This window comes from Chaetodon auriga, chromosome 24, assembly GCF_051107435.1.
Source record: "Chaetodon auriga isolate fChaAug3 chromosome 24, fChaAug3.hap1, whole genome shotgun sequence".
NCBI classification, from domain to species: domain Eukaryota; kingdom Metazoa; phylum Chordata; class Actinopteri; order Chaetodontiformes; family Chaetodontidae; genus Chaetodon; species Chaetodon auriga.
The window spans coordinates 7076647-7103513 of NC_135097.1; the positions used below are offsets into that span (position 1 = coordinate 7076647).

A 26867-nucleotide genomic window follows, 5' to 3' on the forward strand; every position below is an offset into this window, starting at 1 on the left:
GGAATTAAAGAGCAGGCTGAATGAACGGGGCTAAATAGAGGCCATCACCCTGTCATTGTTGAAGAAGCATTCCTGAACATTTTTGAGGAGTTCGGGAGCGGTCAAACATCTTTTGTCTTGCGCAAGAACCTCCTGCTGAGCTTCAGACAGACTTCCCCCAAACAGGTGCCCTTGCAAATGAATAAAGCATTGTGTTTGTGAAGCGTACGTGCCTCATTCTCCAGGCACATTTCGCTTTTGACCGCAGAGTTATGTTGGAATATTTCTGTCTCTATTCATAAGACACCCTCCGCTGTTCCCAGCAAGTGATTTGGTGAACCATTGAGCAGCTCATGGTGATTCTCTATGACTCATGCCGACATCCTTTCCCCTCGTCGCGTTTGGGGGGGGGCGACCACTTTGTCTTTTATAAACCCAACAACAATAGGAAGTGCCGCTGAGCTTTATTCCCCTTTTGACATCAATACTGTTTTAGAACTACGCTGCTGAGGCGCGGCTCCTCTGCAGCCGAGCTGGCCCCTCTCTGCCTGGGGCTAGAGACGACGCGTGCAGCATACTTCAGCAGCGCCACGCAGCTGAAGAACCTTCGCCCCGGTCCCTTCTTGTCTCCGGTCCCCTTCTCCTCTACTCTCCCGGCCAATTACCAATTCCCTTTTGAGATACAATGACATTGAGTTTTGACAGCTGAGGGGTTTTTTTTGTTGTCATTGAACTTTTTTCTCCCCCCTCCACCCTACCCCGTCTTTCTCTTTCACCCCTCTCTTTCTTTCTCTCTGTCTATTTTTGAAGGTCTTTAATCTCGGCTCAAAGACAGGTGGGGTGGTTGAGCTGAGCGCCGAATAAAGCCTGTGGAATTGTAGTTGCCTCTTTGACCTCAGGTTCTCCTTCCTCGAGAGCGGGCCTCGTTACTGGCGGCGGGATGTCACCTCGGCGCGAGCCAGATCAAACGCCGTGTGAAGTGCGTGCTCGCGCGCACACACATCTGTGCGTATCAGCCAGAATCCTATTAGAACACCCGATAATGTCAAAAACTGACGGGGAAAGAGATAAAAACCCTCTACATGGACACATTTTAACAAACTTTTTCAGGGTTCAAACTTCTCTGACAGACCCAAAGTTTTAGCCGGGGGATCAAATTCCCCTCGGTTGTCATTCTATTTCTGCCCGTCTCCCGATAACCATCTGCAATTTACAAGCTAAAGGTCAAAGTCTGCATGAGGAAGACTGAAGCTAATCCATCCGCTGAGGATAACTCTTCCTTGATGACACTTTGTGATGAGTATGGCGACATCCTGGGTTTGGAGAAGATCTAATATTTGCAACATGCTGTGTTATTGAAAATGAGATTTTCCATTGTGGATAGAAAAAGCCTCAGAAGACAATAAAACACTTTCACAACTATTTATAATATTCTTCCCCTGTAGCTGTCTTGTACTTTTGATGCCTGTAGCTACACCTTTTCTTGCCTCTCCTCTTTTTTTTTTTTTCTTTCTCCTGCTTATTTAGTTTTCTCTCCTGTCCCCTCATTCAATCTTTTCTCAATCTGGTGTTTCTGTCTACCGGTGCGGGAGCAGGTCAAGGGCAGGAAAATGATAACATTCGCTCATTCTCTGGTCAAATTAGGAGTGCAGCAACCTGCGCGCACACAAACACACCGCGATGATGGATGAAAGGTCTTGCGCCAGCGGTGTAAACGTGATTCATGGCTCTTTTGTGGGCATTCGTCCTGCACACATACGCATGAATGTTCACATGCTCTCTGCACTGTATTTCAGAAATGCACCCTTTTGTCAACACATTTCTTTATAATGCCAGATGGATTCCACCTCTGGCACTTCACTAGCAACAAAACCTACTACACAGTTTGAATGTCAACAAAAAGAAAGAAGCGGGGAGCATTCAACACACTGCCTCCAGTCAGTCACGGCAGGTGGAAGCAGGTTCAAGGAGGTGTGTTTATACCCAGACACACCGCCGCACACTCGCACACAGATGTCTAATGCCTCTGATAGCATTAGCTTTGTTTACGCGTGCATTCACACGCACTTCAAGTGAAGTGACGAGGCAAATCTTTGTTGATGAATGTTCCTCTTCCGTCGCTTAAACAGGCGTGCATCAGTCTTCACAGGGTTGCAAAGCTGAGTGGGAGGAAAAGAGAAAGGCCAGCATAGAGAGGGAGGGAGAAGGAGAAAGGAGGGATGAAATGATGGAGGGAGAAGAGAAGAGAGATGGAGGTAAGGAGGGGTGAGAGCAAAAGTGCTTTTGGCCAAATATGCTGGAATGTTCCATCGATTATGTTTACGTAGGGGTCACGACACACTGGATGCAATCAATTAGCTATGATGTTTGCCACTTTTGCCTCGTAGCTTGTTAGCATGCTAACAGTTGCTAATTAGCTTTAAGAAGTACTCCATCTGAAGCTGATGGGCCTTGCAGGTATTTGCAGGAGCACCAGAGTCATTAGATTTTTATCCGCCTCTGTTACTTCTAGAAAATGTGTAAATTTTAAAGTAATCCATCCACCAGTCGTCAGGATAATTATTCCAAAACCCAAAACATCAACATCATGGTGGCACTGAAGAAAAAAAAAAAAAAATCACCAAAGCCTATCCTGGCATCACGAGTGCCCCAAATTTCATGGCAATCCATAACATCATGGTTGGGGGCTAGAAAGTGGAGTGTGACCACTCTGACTGGACACACACACACACACACACACACACACACACACACACACACACTCTCATAAGGCGCACATCAGTCTATAAGCTCTCTAAGCTCCTTTGTGTTCCTCTTCCACCACATTCCCTCTTCATCTTCTTTCCATCTCTTCTATCTCATTCTTTTCACCTACTTCCTCCTTCTCTATGTCACTTTTTTAAGCCCCCCCCCCCCCATCTCAGAACTCCTCTTTTCTTCTCCTCATTCTTCTCTGTCCTCTGTGTGGCTTTATGTTTACTCAGTACAGAAGACGTCTGTTTTGTCCCTCGGCTGGATGCTAAAATCTGACCCATTTTTTGCTGAAAGGAAGCAGGTTTTTTTTTTTTTTCTTTTTTTTTTTCTTTTCTCAGGCCAGTCTAGCAAAGAAAATTGTATAAAATCCTCACCGCATCATCCGTTGTGAATCCCTCTGAGAGAATTATTTAAGATGTCTGACCATGTTGATATGGATAAATGTACCCATCATTACGAAATGAAACCCACTGCTGGTCTGAGATTTGAGACGACACAGACGACTAAAGAATGTCATTTCGCTCGACTCGGAGTTGTTCATCATTTGTCGCTACCGATCCTTAACTCCCTACACTTTGCTCTTGCTATTCCTCTCGAGCTTCTGTCTCCCAATTACTGTTGTCTGTGACCATGGGAAGGCTCATGGCTCACCCATTGGGTGCCGTCCAACGGATTTGATCCCCTGCTCTGGCCACGGCCATCTGTGTCCTGTTGGCGTTGTAATGAGAGAAAAACGCCCGCTGGTCTCTCCTCCAATCCCCAGCCTCAGTCCTTGTGCATGTGCACGAGCTCTGGACAGCAGTAATTTGGTATCAGCCTTTCATACGTTCGACCTCGTAGCCCAGTCTCTGCTCATGCTTGCATAACCTTGTGGATGATGAAAACCGGATAAAGGGATAAATATATATTTGGAAATGTAAAATGAGCCAGGCACAAACAAGTACTATTTTGTCTGTCTCTCTGCTCAGTTAGGCTAAAGAGATATGGGAAACATTCTGCTTATCCCCTGAGCTAATCCCTTTAGACAAACGTCCAATCCCTCAAAGCATGGTGCTCATTGCAACACCAGCCAATGCACTGCATTGTCAAATGATGATTGTTTACAGGCCTATATTTAAACACATATATTTTTCTTTTGGATATTTTTTTTTTTTTTAAATTCAGGCTCTTTCCTTGATGCATTTGGGCTTTTTTTTGAGAAATGAAAAATGTCAGATGTTGTGTTTGATTGATACAAAAGGTCACAGCCTGCACAGGTGGAAAGCATTTACAGAGCTATATCCAATCCGCCGAGAATCCGAAAATCTGCCAAACAGTACAAATAATTCCATCTTCACAGACTATGAGCGCAGGAAAGGTTGTTGCCAAGCTCATAACTTTGATGCTACAAATCCATAAGCATTTTTCAGCCAATCCCCTAATACAGTCAACCAATTCAGTAATATTGCTGTGTTTATTCAAAGCCATTGTGGTGGCTATTTCAGAAATAAAGGACAAGAGAATGTTTTTATAGGTTTTCTCTTGCAAGCCGACTCACAACCTTTAACAGAGCGTGCCTTCTGCTGAGTGGCTTCCTCCTCTCTGCCTCTATTCATACGTCCTTTGCAGACAAATGGAGCTAATGAAATGGAAAAACAACACTATGCATTGTAAACAAGGACTCTGTTACACTTCAAAGAACATGAGGTCAAAAAGAAGGTCATGCAATATTTACATTTTTTTCATGACAGCAACAGTGAAGCATTTTGGAAAATATGCTCATTTAGCCTCGGAACCAAATCAAGCAACCAGAGGCTAAAGCTCGCTGATTAGCATGCTATACGTTATGTGTCTTAGTAGTCGCTTAACTTCCTGAGGTGTTACAAAATAATGAGATGCAGCATGTTCACGCACAGAGGCAGTTGACTGTTTAGCTCTGCGTACCCCCTCTTTCTGCTAAGCTAAGCTAACCAGCTGCTGGCTGCAGCCTTGTATTTACCAGACAGATGCTAGAGTGGCATAACTGTGTTCATGATTGTGAGGAAATACCTGAACATTAACTGATGAATGGCTCAAGGATATGTCGCATCGAGTGAACGAGCCTTTGAATTGACTCGTGCATATGAATGTGTGTGTGTGTGTGTGTGTGTGTGTGTGTGTGTGTGTGTGGCTTTAAATCCCATAGTGGGTGCCTCCCCATAATAATGATGCTATTAAACCATGCGCTTAAGCTGACTTTGCTTTCCTTTCCCTCCTCTTCTGTACCCCCCCCCCCCCCCATCTCTCTCACTCTCTTCCTCTCTCTTTTACACCCCTGCCTCCCCCTCCCACACTGTGTGAACACACACACACCCACTCAGCACCACCAACCTCTCCACCATGAACGGCCAATCCCTCCGTTTCTTCCCCCGCTGCATTATTAGTGCGTATTGCTCTCTCCTGGCTCTGCAGAAGCCATTAGCTGAGATTAGCAGCGGAGGAGCCAGGCTTTTTTCTCTCCCCCCTCTCTCTCTCTCTCTCTCTTTCTCTCTCTCTCTTTATTTCTTTTTCTTTTCTTTTTTTTTTTTTTTTTCAGGCTAGCCGTAGCTGCCACGCTCGCTGAATGATTACCATCCATTATAGGGCCTTATTGTGCTGACAGAGGCAACTTCAGGCCTTGGCCCCGTCGTAAAGAAAAAAAAAAAAAGAAAAGAGGTAGACTCATAATCTTAGACACACTCCCTGTAAGTGTAATGTGTGTGTGTGTGTGTCATGGAGAGACAGGGAGAGAGATGATGTGACTGTAGAGAAAGGAGGGAGGCTGAAAGGATGAGGAGGAGAAGATAAGGCGAAAGGGAACCGGGATGTTGGCATAAGGGATTTGAAAGCAGGAAGTGGCAGTGGGGAGCGCAGCTATGAATGCGAAGCAAGGGAGAAATTTGGCTGCAATCGGCGCCGTTATTGCTTATTTGTTGAGGTTTGACGGATGCCACGGCAAGGCAACAGCGAACGCCGGGACGGCCGCGTGCACGTCGGCGCGCCTCAACCCACCGTGGGGAGCGATGTTAACCTTCTCGCCGAGGTATGGCGCTCCAGTTCCCCCCGCTGTGATCCCTCAGTCAGAGGCACCCACACTCCCCCTCACAGGCTGCACCCTTTAGCTGCAGGAGCGCCACACGAATCCACACGGCTGCAAGGCACGCACGCACACACACAGAGAGGCTGAAAATACCGCAGAGAGGGTGACAAATCAACTGTCATTTTTTATTTAAAATATAAAAAAGAAAGAGAAATAAATAAATAAGAAACTTCCAACAAAACAAAACAGGCTCATTTCCTGGCTGCTGGCTCAGGTTGTTGGAGAGCCAGAGAGAGACAGAAAAACACAGCGAGAGGAATTTTGTCACTTGACTGGAACAAGACGGGGACGGAATATCAATCATTCCTCTCGTTTTCTACCCTCTCCTCCTCTTCGTCACAACTTCCCACCACGTGGAAAAGCAGAGGATGCTCCCTGTTGACTGCGGCGTTGCCCCCGCCAGGCCTGCAGTGAATAATGTGCAGTTGAAACCCTCATCATAAAACAAGTGTTTAGTGGTGAGGTAGCCTGCTTTGGAAAGGATGCATTGTTCGTTGTGTGTGCGGGGGGGTGAACCGTTCAAATCTGTGTGATTTTACAGAATGCGCAGAAGGTTTTCTGCCAAGCATTAACAACTCTCGACACCTGCCCCATCACCCTTCCTTTCTCTATCTATCTGCGTCTCTCTGTGCTTCTTCTTCAGTGGTTTGCTGAGCTGCATTTCAATGAGTCGATCCCAAAAGGCCCTGTCAATATTCTTGACAGATCCTTAAAGCCTGATACTGTAAAACTGCAGAGAAATGACAAGTGGTGGTAGAGTTTCACCTGGGTTTAAATCTGTATTATGAGCCTTAGCTTTTAGAGAAAAAGCACAAAGACGACAGAGAGATGTGTGTGTGTGTGTGTGTGTGTGTGTGTGTGTGTGTGTGGGGACAACTTGCGTCTGCCATCCATCAGCTCATGGTCGTGACCATGTCTGCCGCCCCAGCCCTGGCCCTCTTTGCAAGGTCTGGATTAGCATACTGTGCTCCACCCCTCTCACTTTCCCGTTGATCACCGAAACCTCTGTCGTAAAGGAGCGTGTCTGCTCGCGAGCGTGTGTCCACGTGTGTGTGTGTGTGTGTGTGTGTGTGTGTGTGTGTGTGTGTGCGGATTTGAGATGACAGGCTGTAACTTGCATGCACGCCACCTCCTGCATTGGTAAACATGAACTTCCTATATTTGCACCCATACATTAGCACCTCCTATGATTGCATCCTCTTTTTCCACCACCCTTCCTCCCTCTCCAGACGCATCACTCTCAATCACATCTATCTCTTTGGCGCTCTCCTCCCATCTTCCCCTTTCTTGAGCCCCTTCTTTATTTGTAATCTATTTTCTCTCCTTTACTCAACCTTTTTTTTTTCTTTGCCAATACCCTGCTATCTCTTCCACTTCTCCCTTCTTTACTACTTTCAATCTCTCCCCGCTCAGCCATGCTATTCTCTTTTTGTTTTCCATCTCGTCTCGCTAACTCTCCTCTCTCTCTCTTTCTCTCTCTCTCCGTCTCTCTCTCTCTGTGTTTCTCACCAGTCAATAATGAAAATTGCTTGCTACCTTGAATGGATTATGGGTGTGCGCAGGGGCCCTAGGTAGTTTGTTTGAAGGCGCAGCGGTGTCAAATGAAAAGGCCCGGGCCATTTTCTACCTGCCACAGGCCCTCTGCCTCCATCACACCATGCACACAAACAAACACACAGCGAGACACACAGGTGCAGGGACACACGAGGAGCCGCATGATGGAAAGAACCAGGAATAAACCCGCTTGCGCACACATTCACACATATGATCAATGACAGCGGATCAAGCGTTGCCGCCCCTGCCTCCGCACTCAAATGCTCTCCTCTACCTTTCTTCCCTCTCCTCCCCTCCCTCTCCTGCCTCTCTCCCTCCGGTCATGTATTATGAATGTTGCCTAATTACGCAGCCCAGAATTCTTCATACGGGCTGGCACATTTATTTGTTTGCTTTGTATCTCTTTGCCTTTCTCTTGTATGCAAAATCCTTCTGTGATAGAGTTGTTTATTCTTTGGCTGTGGCTTGCTGAGATCAAACAATGAGCAGATTGAACAGGGACGGCGCGCGATTGATGGTCAATCCTCGGGTTGATACACACCGAGAGGCGGGATGAAGTGGTAAAAACACGGTAGCGGGGGCACGTGCCTCTCTGCTTCTGGTGGAATCCAATCCGAAGCACATATGCTCAGACTGTGAAACCTGAAAATATGTTTTGTTTTCCCCTTAGCCTGCCATCTTAATTATTCTGCCCACTTTGCTGTGAGCACCTGATCTGTACATGTACATCTGAGATTCAACGCACTGCCTCATTTTGCTCTTATGTGTGATTTAATGCTGCTGTCCTTTTGTTTTTGTTTTTTTCCTAAATTTGTATTTTGTTTTTTTTTCTATTATCGCAGTAATTGCTTCGAGCGGTGACTCATGACAACTATTGAGTGGACCCATGAGTGGGAGTATGTTTTGAAATTCGGTCAAGCTCTGACTGACAGCATGCTGTGCATCGTTATTGAAAACAGAAGCACATAAAGCTTTGCATATTGCATCTTCCTCCAGCAAGTGTAAAGTAGCTGCATCTGTTTGACAAATATGTTAAGACATCGTTATTCCAACATTGATGTGGTGAGCGAGAGAGACGGAGGGAGTGTGAGTCTGAACCAGCCGCAATCCGAACGGGGCTGCCTGTTTTAATGTCACATCCATTTAAACGCCACGTCCATCGGCTGTGAGCACGCGGATGTGTGTGTGCGTGTGTGCGTGTGTATGGGGGCGTGTGGTTTTGTGCGTGGATGTGCGCTTTCATTAATGTATGAATGTTTTGGGGCTCTGCACATGTGGGCTTTTTCTAAAGAAGTGAAGGTGGCTCCTTTCTGAGCTGTCCAAGCATGTGTGTTTTTTTTTCTAGGATAATGAAGGATCAAGTAAAAAACACAGCTGAGAAACAGCGGAACAGGCCTTGTGAGGCCACAGCATTAGAAAATGGGGGGGGGGGGAAGCAGCATTACCACAGCTTAACCACCTTGTGGGAGTTGAACTTGTACAATCTCCATTCACTTACTTTAACTGCGAATTTAAACGTACAGCAAATGTTCTCAGTCGATGGCCAAAGTCTACATCAGCATCCCTCCAGAGTAAATTTGCGTGGGATAAAGAGAAGCCTCCTAATCTCTGAGAACATACTACGTCAAACAACTTCTTTTCTTATGCTTACAGTAACAGTCTGAGTCAGCGGGAGACATGTGCGCGCTTACAACATCAGGTTTTTTGGACGGGATCGTGCGTCGTCTGCCTCATCTTTCAGTCCTGCGTCATTTTTGTGCAGAAACAGGAAAGCTGCAAAAAAAAAAAAAAAAAAAAAAAAAAATCCTCTTAAAGAAAAGCAATGGTGCTTTCTGACTGAAGCCTGTGAATGCAAGAGAAGCTTTGGGGCTAAGATTTCACAGCCGCTAATAAGCATTCAGCCTCATCTCCTCCTCTGCCTTGTGGTGACTTGGCTGCTAATGTGTGACTGACAAGCCTCGGCTTCTGTGTTGATTGGGGCAGTTTTCTTTTTTTTTTTTTCTTTCAGGTTGGCTAAACACATGGCTGATGGACAGATCTGGGCTGCGTGTGGGATGGGTGTGTCTCTCGTGCACGCGGCGGCGGATCATACGTATCAAAGTTTCATCTCGCGTCAACCGAACAAAAAAAAAAAAAAAAAAAAGGTGCATGCTCTGTTCTCCCGTTTCACTGGCGGGCTCGCTGGCTCGCATTCTGAGGTTTGGGTTGAGACTGTAACTCTGAGAAAGATTCAGTGGATTTTCGCCATTTCTCTGTGCGATGGCCTTGGTTGGCTGGCTGCAGCGGGGAGCATTGGTTTTTATTTTGCCAGATTGCTGGGCTGCCTCTCTTGTTTGCCTGCTTAAATTAGCCCAGCAGGGACCTGTAGTTGCCAGAGTGATTTTTTTTTTGGTCAAATTTTAACATTAATTCCATCCACATCTCTTTCTCGCTCCCTCCACACACTCCCTACCCCAACAGCCGATCAATACGTATTAGCTCTCGACAGGGCTAGCAAACAGGAAGGTCGCAAGGTCACGTATTAGAGTGCACTGCAGGTCAGAGCTCTGAGTGGTCATTGCTAATAATCACTGGTCCCAAATCAGCACCGCAGACATACTCCTGACCTACGTGAGTGCCCGTCTAGAGCATTAAACAGGTCTTAAATGAGAACATTGCTTAGTTGCCTGTAAAAGCATGATGAGTCCTTGTCTGTGTTTACATAAACTCTGCTCAGTATCTTAAGCAGATAAAGGGCCGGTGATCCTTTTAAATCCATTCCAGAGCCGCTTCCTAGTGGAAATAACAACAAATGGCTCATTGATCACATCTCTTATCGTGTCCTACATTTGAATTACACGGCAAAGCAGAATGGTGAAGACCCCCTTTACGTTCGCCCACCGCTCACACCATCTTGTTCCAGTGTTTTCAGAGACGTGAACATGCCAAGACCAGGCATTCCATTGTTAAGCCTCCTAATGCTGCGAGGTATAGGCGGGGTTAATCAAAGATCTTGCGGTGAATGAGGCACTGTTAATCCAGTTCGGATACCGTATCTAGGGTAAACCCACAGAATCCAGCGTGCACCCGTGACCCGCCCGGCGCACAATTAATGCGCCCACACAGATGTCCCGCAGTGAGCGCGTGTAATTACACCACAAACAAACAGGAAAAGGCTCACGCAAATTCATTGTTGGAGGGACAAATACACATTTATCTCCGCACAATGAAATATTGAATTGTCTAAATCACACAAACTGCTGTAAGCGCTGCTATAATCAGCCGTGGTTTCCGGGTCGTTGTGTCTCCGGCAAACCACGGCGAGAGACATGTCCTCCGTTTCCTAAACGAGGAGATTTGTCCGAGACCAAAGAGAATCTGTGCGAAGCAAACGACGGCGGTCGGCTCTGATTTAGCTGCGCAGCACTTGAAAACCCGGAATGTTATTTTATTCATGTGGATTCGGGTGGTCTCTTTGCTATCTCTGCCTCTCTGACTCTATCCCTCTCATCAGCCGCCCTCCCTCCCATCCCCACCCTCCTTCTCGGCCCTCCGCCCGCACTCGGTCACTCTCGGCGATTGCGCTTCGGCGAGGGCCCAAATTAATTTCAACTTGTTAATTCCCTTTGAAAAAAGACGAGCGAGCAGGAGGGTGAGGAGAAGAAGGAGAAGAAGGAGAATTAAAGAAGCAAGCCAGGTCGCTGTTTGAGTTCCTAATTGCCGAGGCCCAGAATGTGACCTACAGATGTGAAATTCCCCACTTGATGAAATATTAACTAGACTGTAGGGCTTGACGGAGATCCACTGTATGGAGAGAGGGAGAGAAGCAGGGAGACGGTGGCATTGCAACTCAACACGACTGAGGTTGATAGGGTCGTGTAAAGGAATGTGGGAATGAAATGGAACTCATTAGCGGGGAGAGGGAGGAACGACGGGGACCTTTATTCACGTGTATGCGAGCGTGAAGACACCAGAAGGTTCCTCCAAGGTCTTAAAGGGAGTCAAAGCTCCATGTGACAAACAACGCTCACCTTATCTGCGGATTTACGACCCAACAAGTCATTCGTCTTTCCTCCTCCTTGTTAGCATTACGCCTCGGCTCCGCAGTATTGCAATAAGCAGAGCGAGAGACGCGAGAATTAAGGGGTGGATGGAGTGTGATGGATGACTTGGTGGGTAATATTCTTGACAGATGGATGAGAAATGAAAAGTTGTTGGTGCTGAAAAAACAAACTCGCTAATGGTGATGATCACATCTGGATGGGCTGATACCTGCCGTACGTCGGATGCGGGGTGAGAGAAAAAAAAAAAATCCTCAATGACTCCTTGACGACAGCTTGGCAACTTCTGCACGAGCACCATCAGCAACGTTACGTAGCGCCATGCACTTTAGCAAGAAACAGAGGCCGTTTGCTGCACGCAGGTGTGCGTTCGATCCGCTGCGGGTGTCTGCAGATGTTGCAGCGCCGTTACATTAACGCCGAAGCTCCACAAAAACAGGAAAAACGGACAACCACCTCACACCCGGCGCTCCTCAAACCCGCTCCCCCTGGGAGTGCATGTCAGCAGTTACAATTACTGTGTGCAGATTCGCACCACCTGAAATAATATTCGCCGACACAGTTGCACATTTCGCCTCATGGCGGTGTTGTGCTGCATGCTAACGACTATGGCCCCCACTTTGTTTTTTGGTGTATTATACTTAGCTTATTGAGTTGTCATTTACGCCTGACCTGCTTTTCATTCTGGCCGAAGAAGAAGACCAGAGGCGCAGCGATGGGAGGAGGGAGGGTTGGGGGAGAGAGCAGGGGAGGCAAAGTAAATACATGGGGAATAACAGAAACTGTAGCCTTCTAAATAACTACTCTTCCAATGCCCCAAATTCATAATAATGCGGCCTGCACTGCAGATAAATAAAACACACCCAATTTTCTTGTTAGCATAGAAATGTGGGCCAGGCGGCTGTTTTTTTTTTCTTCTTCTTCTCTTTCAGATCTGATTATTGTTTTAAGCTCGAGCCGCCTCAGCTTTAGATGAATTGCAGCCCTCCTAGTCCAACTGCCCCCTTGACCTCTACCTCTCAATTTACACAGGGGGTTAAATTAGCCAGCCTGATGAGGGCCATCATTAGTGTGGTGGGGTGCCAGTGTGGTTGCTTTGTGGAGCAGCGTGGAGGGAGAAAACCTGTTCGGCAGAAACTAGGTATTGCAGAGCGGCGGGGTTTGGAGGCAGCCCAGTCTGAGGCAAATCCTGGCCATTGTTCTTAGATCAAAGAGAGAGAAAATGGCAATGTAATACGAGCTCAAATTAAATGGATGTTTTGTCTTTTTATGTGACAGCCTCAATTCTGGCCTTGAGTTTTGATGTTGGGATGTTGTTTTTTTTTTTTTTGTTTTGTGAGCGGTTCTGTTGTGGCTGTCTGACAGAGGGAGGCAGACAGAGAAAGTGAAAAAGAAGGGGAGGGAAAAAAAAAAAAATAAGAAGAGAGGTGAGAGACAGAGAGCCACATCCCTCATCTGCTCCAAATCCACAAGGGCGCAGGAAAAGCCTATTCATAGCAATCACAAGCACACATATCGCTAACCGGGCTCCGTGCCTCCATATTGATCCGGCATCATGGATCCTTGATGATGCGGCACGTGATGCGCTGCGCCGTCCACACCACCCGTCACTATTATCTGTCTTGTGGATGTCACTTTGAATCAATAACCATCTCGGAGTCGTTGACCTCCTCCTCTGTTCTCGCCACACACACACACACACACACACACACACACACACACACACACACACCATCACCAACACTAGCTCCTTCATGGAGGCAGCGAGCAGAACGGGGGCTGCACAGTGTGTGTGTGTGTGTGTGTGCCGTCTGGTGTGTCCACACGGCGGCTATCTTCCTAGCTTAGGTTACTTCAATGGCAGCCATTCTCATTCCTGTCCTTGTCTTGATTGGAAGGATTGAGGGGGGTGCATGCATACAGTGAGGTGCTTTCACCTGCACCGTGAGGGGCGGGAGGAGGGGGGGGGTTCAACGAGACACAGGATCCACTCCATCTGCTAGCCCTGCACCCTCCCACCCACCATCCACCTTCATCCTCTGGCCAATCTCACTGATGATTCTTTTATTCCGAGGATGCCAGCTGCCGGTAAGGTGATAGGTTAAACACACACACACAAACACACACTTGTGGTGGGGATTGATGGCACCGGGGCATTGGTACGCTGGTACACAGCTCACCGGAGAGCAGGCACAGGTGTCCGGTAATCATGCCTGTTTGACCTCACTGTAACCTTTGATTAAGGTGGAGAAAAAAAAAGACAATATTTTCTGCATTCTGCCTGTTTAGTTAATGTTTTAACAAAGAGCTTCATTGTTGGCAGTCTCCTATGTAACCTGACCGGGTTTTTTTTTTTTTCTCCCTCCTTCTTATTCAATAAGGGGGAACAGCTTGCAGCTTAGAGAGGACAGAAACAGGGCCAAAATGAACCACGCATGAATTTCCTTTGTACTCCTCCTCCAATGTTTTTCTGCATTATTTTGACTTATTGGGTAGAAATACCAGAGGGAACAAACAAGCTGCACTGTTAATTGTGTTTTTCCGACACTCCCGTGCCCCCTTAACAAAGTGCCACGGCAAGCAGAGTGCTGGAGAGCCGTGACAGCGGGGACCAAAACAACCTGACGCCATTATCAAATTTCCCATTAGCCGCCCAAAATGGCTGCCCAGTCAACAACTGAGTAATGAGATCTAATCGGGCTGGAGCTGAAAACGAGACCTTAAGAGCACATCTTCAACTTTCTTTTTTTTCCCTTCGCTGGGAATAGTGTCAAACGGAGAGGGAGAAGGAGGAAAGCATCGCAGAGGAGAGGCATTGTTAGCTAAGTGCACTCCAAGAAGTGCCTTTGAGTAGAGGACTATTTTATATGCGGATTAGTGTGCATATCGCCGTCATCAGACAGCGATACGGGGCCTTGATAGACCGTCTATCTTTGATGCCGTCTGAGGCACGGGGCCTTATCCCTTTCGCCTATCTTCTCCAACACGCTCCTCGCACACACAAACACTGATCCAGCCCTTTAGAAGCGCAGAGATGGGGAAGATTGGTTTGTAAGATGCATCTGCCTTCGTGTGTCACTTTTTTTTTTTTTTTTGCAAAGCGCCTTTCAAAGTCCTTGCCGGAAAAGGCACGTGTCAGTACGCAAACGCGCTTTCAAACGAGCACCTCGAGCTTTAAACATCAGATGTAAATTCAAGATATTTAATCTTTGGACGGCACACGCGCGCACAAAGCGCCGCAGGTGTGCATGTTTAATGCTTCCAGCACAATCCCTCCTCTGCTCCTGAATGGCTGCATTGTGCACTTCAGCGACTTCATTTTGCATTCCTACGTCAGACAAGATGAACACTGTCGGCTGGGAAAAAAAGAAGAAAAAAAAAAAAAAAAGCACCGCCTTTCCACTCCCCCCCCTCAGACACTATTAAAATTTTTGTTATGTTTTCCACTTTGGCCCCCTGGTGAAAATAACACATGGGGATTGTCTGGGCCTGAGCCAAACACACATAAATTTCAATATTAATTTGGTCGGCACCTCAGCAGCCTCCCCTGCTTCCTAATCTCCCACCGCATATCTTCATTATCTGAAAGTGTGCTTTCATCTTAATTCCATTTTCATCCATCAAATGTCGGGGAGGTTTGACCTTGCGTGATCTCGACGAAGATAGCGAGGTGGGGAAGGGGAGCGGGCGGGAGTGAGATAGGCAGGAGAGGGAAGGAGGGAAGTTGGGAGATAAGGGGGCCGGGTTGAGATGATGAACGCGGGGGGATGGAGGGATGGAGGGGACGTGACAGGGCGAGGAACACCTTCCCCAGCCAAGTTTCCCGAAGTCTGTTAAATGGGCGAGCACGTGCGCGTGAAGCCATTCCATTTCTCATAATCCTCATGTCGCGCCAGCAGAGTGTCGCGTGTTAGCGACTCCACACATCTCTTTCAATCCCTCCGCTCCTCGTTCCTTCCCTCGCTCGCCTTGGGCCTTTCCCCCACCCGCCTTCATCCTCTCCCTCCTCACCGTCAGTTTATGTTTCCTGACATCAGGGTTTAATTACTCATTTGTAATAATTGTTTGGAGGGTAATTGTTCCACGCTTGTGTTGTCGGGAACAGGTGGTGGATGGGACTTGTAAGGGAAGCGTGTGAGTTACATGATCGGGCCTTGCATTCGCCAATCACTTCATCCAGGCAAAGACGCGCCACCTGGTGGTTGTGGCCTGATGAAAACGAGCGAAGTGCGGCTGCTTCTGAAGTCGAGGACACGCACAGATGCTACACAAGGAGACACACACTACTTATCCCACTTGAATGATACATGCCTGCATGATCATACTCAAACAGAACGCCTCATTAGCGGATAAGCTGGATATGCTCTCTAACCCTCCCCCGATCTATCTCTCCCCCTCTCTCTTTCGCCTGTTTGGATGGCAGCCCTGATCCCATAAATGCAGGTTATCTGTCATCAGTGACTCAGGATGGTAAATAAAGAATCATTTATCAGCCTGTCTCATTCTCTGTCTCTTTCTCCTTCCCTTATCTCAGTATTTTTTCCTTTCTTTATCCTTCTCTCCACAATCTGTCTATCCCTGTAGATCCTATCGCTTCAATTTTTTCCCTCTCTGTGGTGACATTCATTTCTTTAGATATCGCACGCGAAGGCTTCTGGATCTTTCGTCTGTGGTCGTAGGGGACAGGTAGCAAAGCAAGTGAGCTGCTGGGTCTCATATCCGGAACAGTCAGCGCTCGGCTCTGGCATTTGGCCGCTTTGCGCCAACTCGGTGCTCCGTTGATGCCATGTCATGCTTTCTGCTGACACCCAGACCTGTGTCACAACAAGCTAACGTTAGCGCCAGCCCCGGGCTCGTCACAATCTGACAGTAGTAGGCCGTTGGTCAGATGCAGCGCTGCCAGTGCTGTGATGGATCCCCACACACGACACCTAGCGCCCCCCACCCCCCTCTGCAATGCCAGAACTGGGAACCTAAGCTGATGGCAGGGTGACATGTGAAATGACATGACAATGCCAAAGACATGACACACACACACACACAGACTTACACTCAGGGATAGACAAGAGGCACTCGCACGCCTGAGCGCGCATTGAGCGATTACACTTGATACGTGCGCCTGTGCGCCGACACGCACGCGCACAGGGAACGGAACGCCATTCAGACGTCAGCGTACAAACAAGGGCTGAATTTGAAAAAGCAGGAAATGCGATCTCAACATTTCGCAGGCAGACTCTATGTAAGCAACACCAGGGTCAGGGTTTGGTTGACACCCGTTCCCAGTGTCTGCCAGCCCTTGTGTCAGCAGCAGTAGCTCTAACATGGCGACACAGGAGAAGGCCCCATCCATTCATAATGAGAGGATGTAACACAATTCGCGATTGACAGCTGCGGATGTTGCTCTGGAAATCCAGAAAAACGCACCCCAGCATTAGTGGAAACTTATTAGCTATGTGGTGGACAATGACAAGCCTCCCTTTATGAAATTCGTAGCTTTCATGGCCTTTTTAGCTTCATGCTATCAGCTACATGACACCAGGCGTGCCATGGTGGTGTTTCTGCAGCCCAGCAGAAAAGTAGCAGAATCCCCACAAAGGGTGTTATTTGTCAGCTTGAAGCTAATCCACCGCCACTCAACACCAACGCCCCGCAACCCAACTCCGCCTCCACCCAACCAGCTGGAAAAAAAAAATAAAAAAACACTCCTCCTTTGCCATTCAGAGCAGGTCAGGGGTTGGGCTAAGCTTCTGAAGATGTTCAAACGCATCCCCCCAGAATAGTATCTCTGTTACACCAGTGGCCTAATCCGCCACTTGAAGAGCAATTAAAAGTTTAGCCCAGACTTTAAGAAAGTAACCATGTGTGATCTTTTTTTCTTTCAATTTTTTTTTTTTTTTTCCTCCTCTTCCTGCGGGTCTGTCTCTCCGGCTGCACACATGGGGTGCATGCTAATAGGAAAGTGCTAGCTATGGCACTCTTCCAAAGGCATTCCAAACACACTGGGAAAAGAAATGACTGAGGGGCGGGGGGTGTGTGGATGACGGAAGAAAACGGAGCTCGGGATGGAAGGATCATCCACTCTCCTTTCCTTATCATCTATTTCCCTTCATTGTTCCCTACCCCTCCTTTCTTATACGCTCTCCAACTTTTGCATCCCCCCCCCCCACACACACATACACACACACTTCAATTCCCACTTCCTTTTTCTCAATCCAAAGTGGTTCCCAAGGCACAAGCTCTGAGACTAAGAATTCATCCCCCCAGAGTTCCTCCTTTCAGACTTTTTGTGCCTAGCAACAACTTTTAATGGCACAACCCCAACCATACAATTGTCAGAGGCATCGGGGAGTTCATGTTTTGGGTTTCATGCTGTCTTTTTTTTGGGATTTATTGAATAGTCTTTTCTTACTGGAGCACATATATTTATATAGCTACTTCTCCTGCCAAAGGCTGCAGTAAAGGGTCAGTAAAGACACAAGGGAACAACAGTGGACGAGCGCTGAAGGACATTCAATTGATCGGTGCGCTGTCGGATCATAAAACGGCCACATGGTAAAGTGGAACGGCAAAAAATACTCTCACGATTGCAAAGATCGACGAGAGAGCGCTAATAGTGTCATCATGGAGACCGTGCTCTGTGTTGCCCATAACGTCTGCACCTCTTGTAATAAAAGTATTTTTAAAGCAGTTTAAAATGTTATTATCAAGCTTTGTGCTGATGTGGGTTGTATGGCCTCACAGCTCCCTGACACAGCTCTAAACGAATGACTGGCATTCAAATCTGTCAGTCTGATCTTAACTATCATATTATTTTCAAACCCATCATTGTGTGCACAGTTAAGGTGAGGCACTGGCAGCTGGATGCCCTTGTGAGCCTGGCTGTCTAAAAGGATGTGAAGGAAACAGCTTTTTTTTTTTTTCTAACTCAGCAGAGTAGAACAGGAAGAAAAAAAAAACACTCTTTGCATCTTTGTTGACTCAGAAGATAATGTTGGAAAAATCAGACACCGAACTCGCAAGAGTCTCTTTTATCTCGGCTTTATTTTCCTTCCTTTTCTGCTGGAGTCTTGGGTGTTCTTTGGAAACGTTTCCCTGGTTTCTCCTCTTCATCCTGAGTGACCTGGGAGGAATGTGTGCGGAGGAGTGAGGTTTGAAGAAGACGGGGAATGCGAGGAAGTGAAGAGGAGCACTGGAGCTTGACAGGGCCAAAGCTATCAGTCAGACTTGAACATGATACTTGAGACTCTGCAGGCGGTTGCAGTAACAAAGCTGCAGCCAGCTACTCTGACAAAATTCCCACAACTTGCTCAGCCCGAACTGAAAGCCTTTTTTTGAAATTCCCCAGGACCGAACACACCTGAGGAACCATCCTCATGCGGCCTGCCCTCTTGTCTTTGACCCTTGAGGCCTCTGGCATTCAGCGTACTGTGCTCAGATTAGTCTGCAGCACAGGGGTGGAAGAAGTACTCAGATCTTTTATTTAGGAAACGTACCAATACCTTGTAAAGTAAGTAAAAGCACTGCCTTCCAAATCTTAAAGCGCCAAAAGTAAAAATTGTGCAGACAGTACTTCAGCAAATGTACTTTGTTGCATTCCACCACTGCTGTAGCATAGTAATTAAGTGCAACTGAGCAGCACCCAAACAGAACCTGAATCCACCCTGATCAGATTCCCATTGATTTCCAGTCAGACATTCACCTTGAGGGCATTCGTCTCATTTATCGCTTCAGCATCAGTGTATCTCTTCATCTTTTTAATTCACGGCACTGGAATTACACCAAGATTCGCCTGCGTTTGAGCTTTGCAAAGCAAGCTCCCGCCACTGGGTTAAGCCAATTTAAGATCCCAGCAAGTATGTTGTTTGGTGTACCGTGGCGATTTGGCACTTTCTGCCCGTCTCAGGTGGCGTATCACAGGTCACTGTCTGGTTGCCCATTAAAAATGAAACATGGCTTCTTAATTACCGACTGGCACTTTTGGCAATCATGGCCGTACTCGTGTCACTCCCCTCTCTCGCTCTCCACGACTCTCTTTGCCCCCCCCCCCATGTTCGCCTGGCCTCTTTATCTTTCTTCTCATCTCACTTACTCATACTTTCCTCTCCTCTCTGTATCCCTCCATCTCTCTTGGTTGACTGCAATAAGACACTGGCCCTGTAGTTTATGTTTGCTCCCCTTGCCCCAAGTCCAGCCCAGCCACAATTACTTCCTGTGGTTCACGGTAGTGGGTCACTGCCATCCGCCAAAGGTATTTACAGCTGAAATTACACACACTGTGTTTTCCACCCAGACCTACCTCCATTGTTCCATTACCCCCTCACTCTGTGCAGAGGCTCTGTTGAAGGTGGGCTTAATTATAAATCCAGACACCCAGAGAGGCTTCAGAAGTCTTCCTGAATGGATGAGGAGTTGCAGCGGAGCGTAAACACAGTCACCACTGTGTGTTCTGTACATCAGGCTTGCCAAATGGGAAGATGATTGGAGATCTGATAATGAGCATTTTAGGAAATACTTGACATTAAAGCTCCTGTATAGCCCGAAGTGATTTGCCTTGATTGTGTTTCCAACTCGTCCCATTGATCTGAACAACTCCGAGGTTTCATGCAAAGGCAGAGCGCTCTACTTCTAAACAACATGTCACCCATTCAACGTTTGCTGGCAGATGAAAGAAGACGCAACGCTCAAACAGAGCGCTGCAGACAGCGGCTCCGCGTTTAGTTTGGGCAGGGGAGGAAATGAAAATCAAATCCAAGAGGTCACACATTATTGACATGAGTGGCACGGTCCTGTTTTTATTGGCTCCAGGTCTGCTCCAGTCAGGCAGCCCATGTGTTTTCCCTTTAGCATCCAGGAAATAGGCCGGGCCAAGCTTCGGCCAGAGCTCCCAATAAACCTGTGGCTTGTTTGCATTGTTCATTTTTTGGGATGACGGATTTGCTCAATCACCCGTGGCTGTCACAGCTGGCTTTCAGTCACAGGCACACCCCAAAGAGGCCCTCCGCTGTCCAGACCCCGAAAAGGGGTCCCAGCATCTGGCAAAGATAAAGCAAACCAGTGCTAACTTGTAATGAAAGCCACACAGTTAAAGCTTGGCCAGTCTCTCGCAGGGCACAGCAGGGGGTTTAGCTATTTACCGTATGCATGGATAACTATGTGTGGAAGTGCTAATTTCATTTGTTTTGGTATGATTTTATTTTTTTTTTCATGCTCTCTAAATCCAAAGCTTTAAAATCATGCATCACACAACAGACAGTCAATAACCTGCATCGGCTGCCAAGTATATTTTCAGAAATATTTCGTCTCTCCTTTAAAATTAAACAGGTCTGGGGTCCTGACATTTTTGTGCATCTGTGTATGTGTGTGCGCTTGCGTTTCTGGCTCGGTCACTGCGAGATTGATTGGCAGCTGCGTGGACCAAGAGGGCAGGAGGTCAGGGTGGGAGGTAGAGGGATCGGCATCAAAGGGCATGTAGTAAGTCAGGCTTAACAAATGCACCGGGTCTGGAAATGGCCAGTGTCTGGTGAGAGGGGGTCAGCTCTGTGCCATATGACAGCGTGGACAGACAGCGAGGGGAACACTTTCACTGTAACACCCACGGCCTGCTTTTATTTCTCACAATGTAAAATCTCCCTCGCCATCGCTCATGCATTAAAGTATCCTCGGGGCGGTGAAACTCCAGCCGTCAACCCCGACCGTGCGTGTGTGCATGGCAGATAATTTTGTTAATTTTTCCCTGTGGTTTGGCCATGTGACGAGCCCCCAAATTGTCTTCCCTTTGAATACTTGAAAGAGATGGGGGGAAAAAAGCGTCGGTTGTGACAAGCAGAAAGCCATATGTGATTTCACACGTCATGCTGGACAATTCATTTTTCTTCCCCGGCTACTGCCGAGACCTACACCTAGACACAAACATGAGGGAAAAATGACTAAGAAAGAATCGCTTTTTTATTTTATTCGTTTATTTAAAAGACACAGAATGAAGGGAGCGAAGGTCGCTGTGCAGACGGTAGTTGCTGCAGATTCTAATCCAAAGCCTCCGGCGATCTCTGCATGAACTCCATTTCTGGTCTGCAAACAAATTAGCTTTTTTTTTCCTCTCTCCCTCTTGTATCTCGCTCTCCCTCCAGTGAAAATAAGGGGAAATTCAGGTGAATAAAATCTATTTGTTCATTTAACTTTTTTCCCCCCCCTCTTCCCGTCAGCTTCTTTTCTCTCTCCCAAACTCAATTTTCCCTCAGTGCGAGCTTGCTGGAGTGTTTCTTTTCTTTGCTACGCTCTCGCCAGCAATTCATTAGGCAACGGTCGTTTAATTTGTATCATTAGAAAACCGTGTTTCCCGAGGAGTGCGGCACTCCACTAAATCTGATCCAGACAAAGCACTTTCTTTCCGACCACACACAAGCTGTGGGACTTGTTAACACACACCTCGCACCAAACAAGTGTTTGAGAGAATTTGAGTTAAAACAAACAAACAAACAAAACAAACAACAACAAAAAAAAAAACATAAAAAAGCATGGTTTAATAGCTTAACATCTCTTCAAGTGTTATTACACTTATAGTCAGCAGTTCTCCTTCTGGGCCTCGGTTTTAATTATGCAACAAATGTTTGACTATCCAAGTGAAATTTGCATGAATATTTATACCAATTCATTTGTTGAGTGTTGATTGTAATTACATGGAAACATGATTTATTGCCAAGATTGCTGTGTTAGCCAGCCAGCCAGAGAAAGAGAACCGGGCAGAAATATATAAATAAATGCAGATTCTTTTTTTTCTTTTTTTCACACACACACACACACACACACACACACACACACACACGCACACAGAGCAAAAGGAAGCCCATTTTTTTTCCCAGTGGCTTGTGGGAAATTTCATTATGAAAAAGAAAATCCTCCACAGTATGTGCCTGGCAGAGATTCAGAAGTGCTTACAGTAAGTGTCTCAGAATGGCAAAATAAGAAAGAGGCTCACCTTCATGAGGTGACCTGTCAACACTCCTGTATCCGCTTCCTTTGCCGCTCTTTTCCTCAAGATGCAGACGTTCACGCACGCCAAGATATCTGTCTGCACGTCGCAAGCTCGACATGATGTTATGGCATCTGCCTCTCAGATCAAATGACGATGATGCTTGATGGTTTACGGACAGACGCGCAAATTAAAGGCGCGGTTATCGATCACACGGGCTGATAACAGGTTTTACTTCATCGAGTGAGACGCTTGGAGAACAAATGGAAGGAGAGGGAGGGAGAAGGAAAAAAAAAAAACGTTTGAGTAATGGGCCTCACTGCTGTTTAATATTCTCACGATGGAGCAAGGAAACAAGGAGGACAGAGGGAGGAAAAGATGGGGGGGGGGGGGCAGAAGAGAAGCGAGTGGTGAGGTCCAGCGAGGGGCTTTGAAGAGAAGATGCGCAGCAACAGAGGCAAGCCCCGACTGTGTTTGTATCTAATTAATGAATAGCATTAGCCATTTGTTATGCCATTTATTCTGGTAATGACCAAGCCTGATCTTTCATTCCTCGCCTCATGCTCATTCTGCCTCTTTCATCCCCCCCCCCCACCTTCTCTGCCATTACCTTTGTACAATAGACAGGGATTGAGAGACGAAGAGGGAGGAAGGGAAACGGACTGAGACAGCGAGAAAGAGGCCTCGACTTTAATGACATGCTCTGTGGCTGCTTAACTCGGGACACTGCTCAATAATGTGTTCGAGCGGGCTACACGTATCGACGGCGTGCACAGCTCGTCCAGCAGAACCTTTTGTGCGTGTACGCGTGCTGGAGGAGGCGTGCCATCGTTCGCTCAGCGGCGTCAAAGCAGACATCGTGCAGAGCTTGTTCACCTCGTCCTCTGTTTAGTGGGCACATAAACGAGTGAACGAGGCCGGTGCATTCTTCCCTCCTCAGTTGTGTTTAACACAGAGGTTTAGCCAGCTGCCATGTCCCCTGAGCTTCAAGTCAGGCTGTGAAAGACTCCCTTTGTACAGCCTCCTCCGTGTCTTCCTATCGAAAGTTTTCAGGGTGAGAGAAAAGCAGGACCTTGTTTGTGTTAATGAAAGGTCTTTGTTGGCTTTTGTGATAGAGCAGATCAGGTTATGTGTCTCATTTTTGGGGTCAGGAAAGTGGCATCACAGCTAGCTTGGAGGTTTACGATATCCCTAATCACTGTGAGCTAGCACTCCTCCGATTGAAGCGTAGTTCTTTACCTTTGCCCCCCTTTTTCCTGACCTTTTTTTCTGCCATCATGACCCGAAACCTCTTTCCAAAACCCAGAGGAATCAACTCCCTCGCTGTCGTCAATCAATAACAATACAAAAACAAACAAACAAAAAAAAAAAGAAGTAAAACAGTCCCTTTTATAGTGACCCCCGGCCGTTTGGTTTCTCTTGTAGCCGTTTCGCCGAGTGACCTTCTCGGTGGTGAGCCAGCCCCAGGACCCTCACCAGCAGGGATCGCTGCAGAGCTGCTACGACAGCGGCCTGGACGAGTCGGAGACGCCCAGCAGCAAGAGTTCGTCGGGCCCCCGGCTGGGCGCCCTTCCCCTGCCAGAGGACAGCTACGAGAGGACAACGCCGGATGGCAGTGTCGGTGAGGCAGAGCACATGGAAAATGGTAGGGGCAAACACTGAAAGGAGATTAAGAAAACGCTAAGATACAAGAAACACACACCCACATACTGCCTAGAGCATTCACGTAGCACCCCCGATGGTAGACAGCCTGGCAAACACACAGAAACATGTGAGGTTCTGTCCTTTTTAATATTTGTTTATCACGTAGACTTGAAGGTTTTTGGCAGTGGTTAGTCAGATCTGTCGTGTGTCAGGTGCGATGTGGTGTCGAGGTTGTGATGTAGTAGCTTCCTTTGACGCTAAAGCCCTTCCACAAATGTACACCATGTATAGACGAGGTCCCGGATTTCTTATAAAGCCGATGATTCTGTTGCAGAAACGTCAGGCTTATTTGATGAAAGGGTCTCCACAGGGAATATAATATACTGCATAGATATGTGTGTGTATATATATATTCCCTGTAGAATATATATTTCTATATAAAACAGGTATATTCTTTTAGATGGACACCTTTCGCCTTGTCTTTCTCCCTTTAGCTCTTTGGACTTCTTTACAATTGGAGTTGGACTTTTCATCTAGATTTCAACTTGACTGAGGATAGTTTTTTTTTTTTTTTTTTTAATATAAATTCTCTACACTCTGTATTCCTTGAGATAAAATAAAGGAGGCGTAACAATGGGGGGTGACTACCCAACTAGGATTGTGTAGAAGCCATACAGATAGCTGCTGTGCTGATATGCAGTGTGTGTTTGGCTTGAGGCCCTTATGAAGGAGTTCATTTTTCGACAACTGGGAGATAGAACTGATGTTCTGTAGGTTGTAATGTGAAAAGACTGCAGCCTAGAGAGAGTGAGTGGGAGCAATGGAGCCTAATGTAAAGGCAGTCCCTAGGTACTCCACTGTATCTTTCCTTGCAGAAGCTTCTCACAGCGAGTCTGAGCTAGTTTTCCAACCAAGGCCAAAATATGTGTGAGTGTGTGTGTGTGTGTATGTATCTGAGTGTGCAGTGAGAGATGGGGGTAATGGTCCCATTCATAGTCTTGGAGTCTGAGGCGATGCTTAACAAGGAGTAGCTGTCTTGAGAGTGCTAAGCCTAAGTGCAGAGGCTTCCCCACTGCAGCTTAGGATAAGGATATTCAAATGGCTTAAAGATCCACATCCACTCTCTCTCTCTCTCTTTCTCTCTCTCTTTTTTGGATAGAGTTGTTTTGTAGATGATGTCTTAACTTATTTCAGATCAGAGTAGTCAGGATGGTGTTGTATCCAGGTGGTGAAGCCTGGACAAGAGGGCTTATCTCTTGCTACGGGTTTGCAGCGTCCCCCTTTGCAGGTAGAATGTCAAGCGAACCAGACAGGTGTGCGCATCCAATGGGCAGCCGCAGAGGTGTCCACAGCGAGCGCCTTCAGATTTTGGCCTTAATGGAGATTAAAAGGGATTTGAAACACTTTTCATGTGAGCTAATAGGGCTACCTTGTGGATATAGAGGAAAAAAAAAGATCTCCTTTTTCAGACAACAGGCACCCATCCACTGGCCAAATTAGACGCAATTAAAAGGCTCATTTCAATTTGGTCTCTTCTTAAAGTAATTGGACGGGGACAGCCGATAGCAGACAACCCAGTTAGATCAAAAGTGTGATCAGACTGTCAATCAAACACACCTGGAGAACAGAAATGGCATAAATAGCCCAACAAATTAATCTGAAAATTGAATGTTGAATACCAGAAAAAGCTTGTATGAATCATGAAATACAATCCCGTTTGAAATACCTTCCAATGAGCACATGACAACATAATCCCCGTCTTTCAGCTCAGTGCACATGTGTTGTTAATTCTCCTCTTCCTCAGTTTCAGAGAGTGCTGTTGCAAAGTATACCGGAGCTTTAGAGGAGATTTGTTGGAGGAACAGAGTCAAGGTCAATTCATGAATCAGTCTCCATCCAAAGAGAAACAACATGCTCTGCCGCTGCTCGCTATCTTTAGCGGGATCAGATGAACCAATGTGTGTGTGTGTGTGTGTGTGAGTGTATGTGAGTGTAGATGGAAAGGCAGCTGCGCAAGTGAGATTGCAAGCGAGCGAGCACGTGTGAATATTTTGTTCTCAATCACCAATCCACCTCCAAATCTCCCATCTTCGCAGCACATTTCGAAGAGTCCTTACAGTTTGCGCTGCGAGGCTATGAGGAGATATGATCTGGATTGAGGCAGGCAGCACGGTGGCCTTGCGGTCTGAGAAACTGTAATTGGTCCAGGTCCTGTCATTCAATCGCAGCCATGTGTTTCTGTCCTTGAGGAAGACGTTGAGCCGCTGTTCACTCACTTTTGCTGGGTCGCTCTGGGTAAGGGCATTGGCTAAATACCTAAGAGTAAAGTAAATGCAATCATCTAAGGTTAGGGCAAATATTGGCAAACTGTTCCAGCCTCTTGAGGGATGCTAACTACAGTCATTAGCGCTCCCCCTCGTGTTGTAGCCAGAGCACACACAGACACCATGAGCGCTGCATTTGCTCCATTTGAAGCCCGAGCTCCTTTTAGAAAATTAGGGAGTTATGAGCAAAGAGGGAGAACAAAAGTTAGCAGATGGCTTGCTGTGGTGCTCAGTGCCGGCGTGGGCATCATTAGCGACAGGTAATTGCAGGCATTTACGTGCGTAATGCGACGCTGATTCATGGCGAGAGTGTGTGTTTTGTTTTTTGTTTTGTTTTTGTTTTGTTTTTTTTGACCAGAGCAGAATGAAGCAGGGACAGGAGGTGTGAATGTGCGCGCAGATGAAAATCTCAACCTTGGCTCCGGAAGCATGAGTGTCATTTTGAGAACTTTGAGGATTTGATTTTTGTTTTTCATTCAGCATGCTACCAATTCATCACGTCTGAT

The 26867-nt window shown here is 46.9% G+C and overlaps 1 protein-coding gene across 6 annotated transcripts in view; it reads left to right on the forward strand.

Moving 5' to 3' along the window:
- Positions 1-26867, forward strand: part of pcdh7b (protocadherin 7b) — a 109423-nt gene that overhangs the window by 27706 nt on the left and 54850 nt on the right. For 2 of the 6 annotated variants that reach the window (XM_076724858.1, XM_076724855.1), the window contains exon 2: positions 23819-24038. The exons of 2 other annotated variants lie outside the window; for them this stretch is intronic. In XM_076724858.1, the coding sequence (XP_076580973.1) occupies positions 23819-24038 (220 nt within the window). The remainder of the gene's footprint in view (positions 1-23818; positions 24039-26867) is intronic. 2 more of the 6 variants (XM_076724860.1, XM_076724856.1) reach the window with 1 other exon arrangement.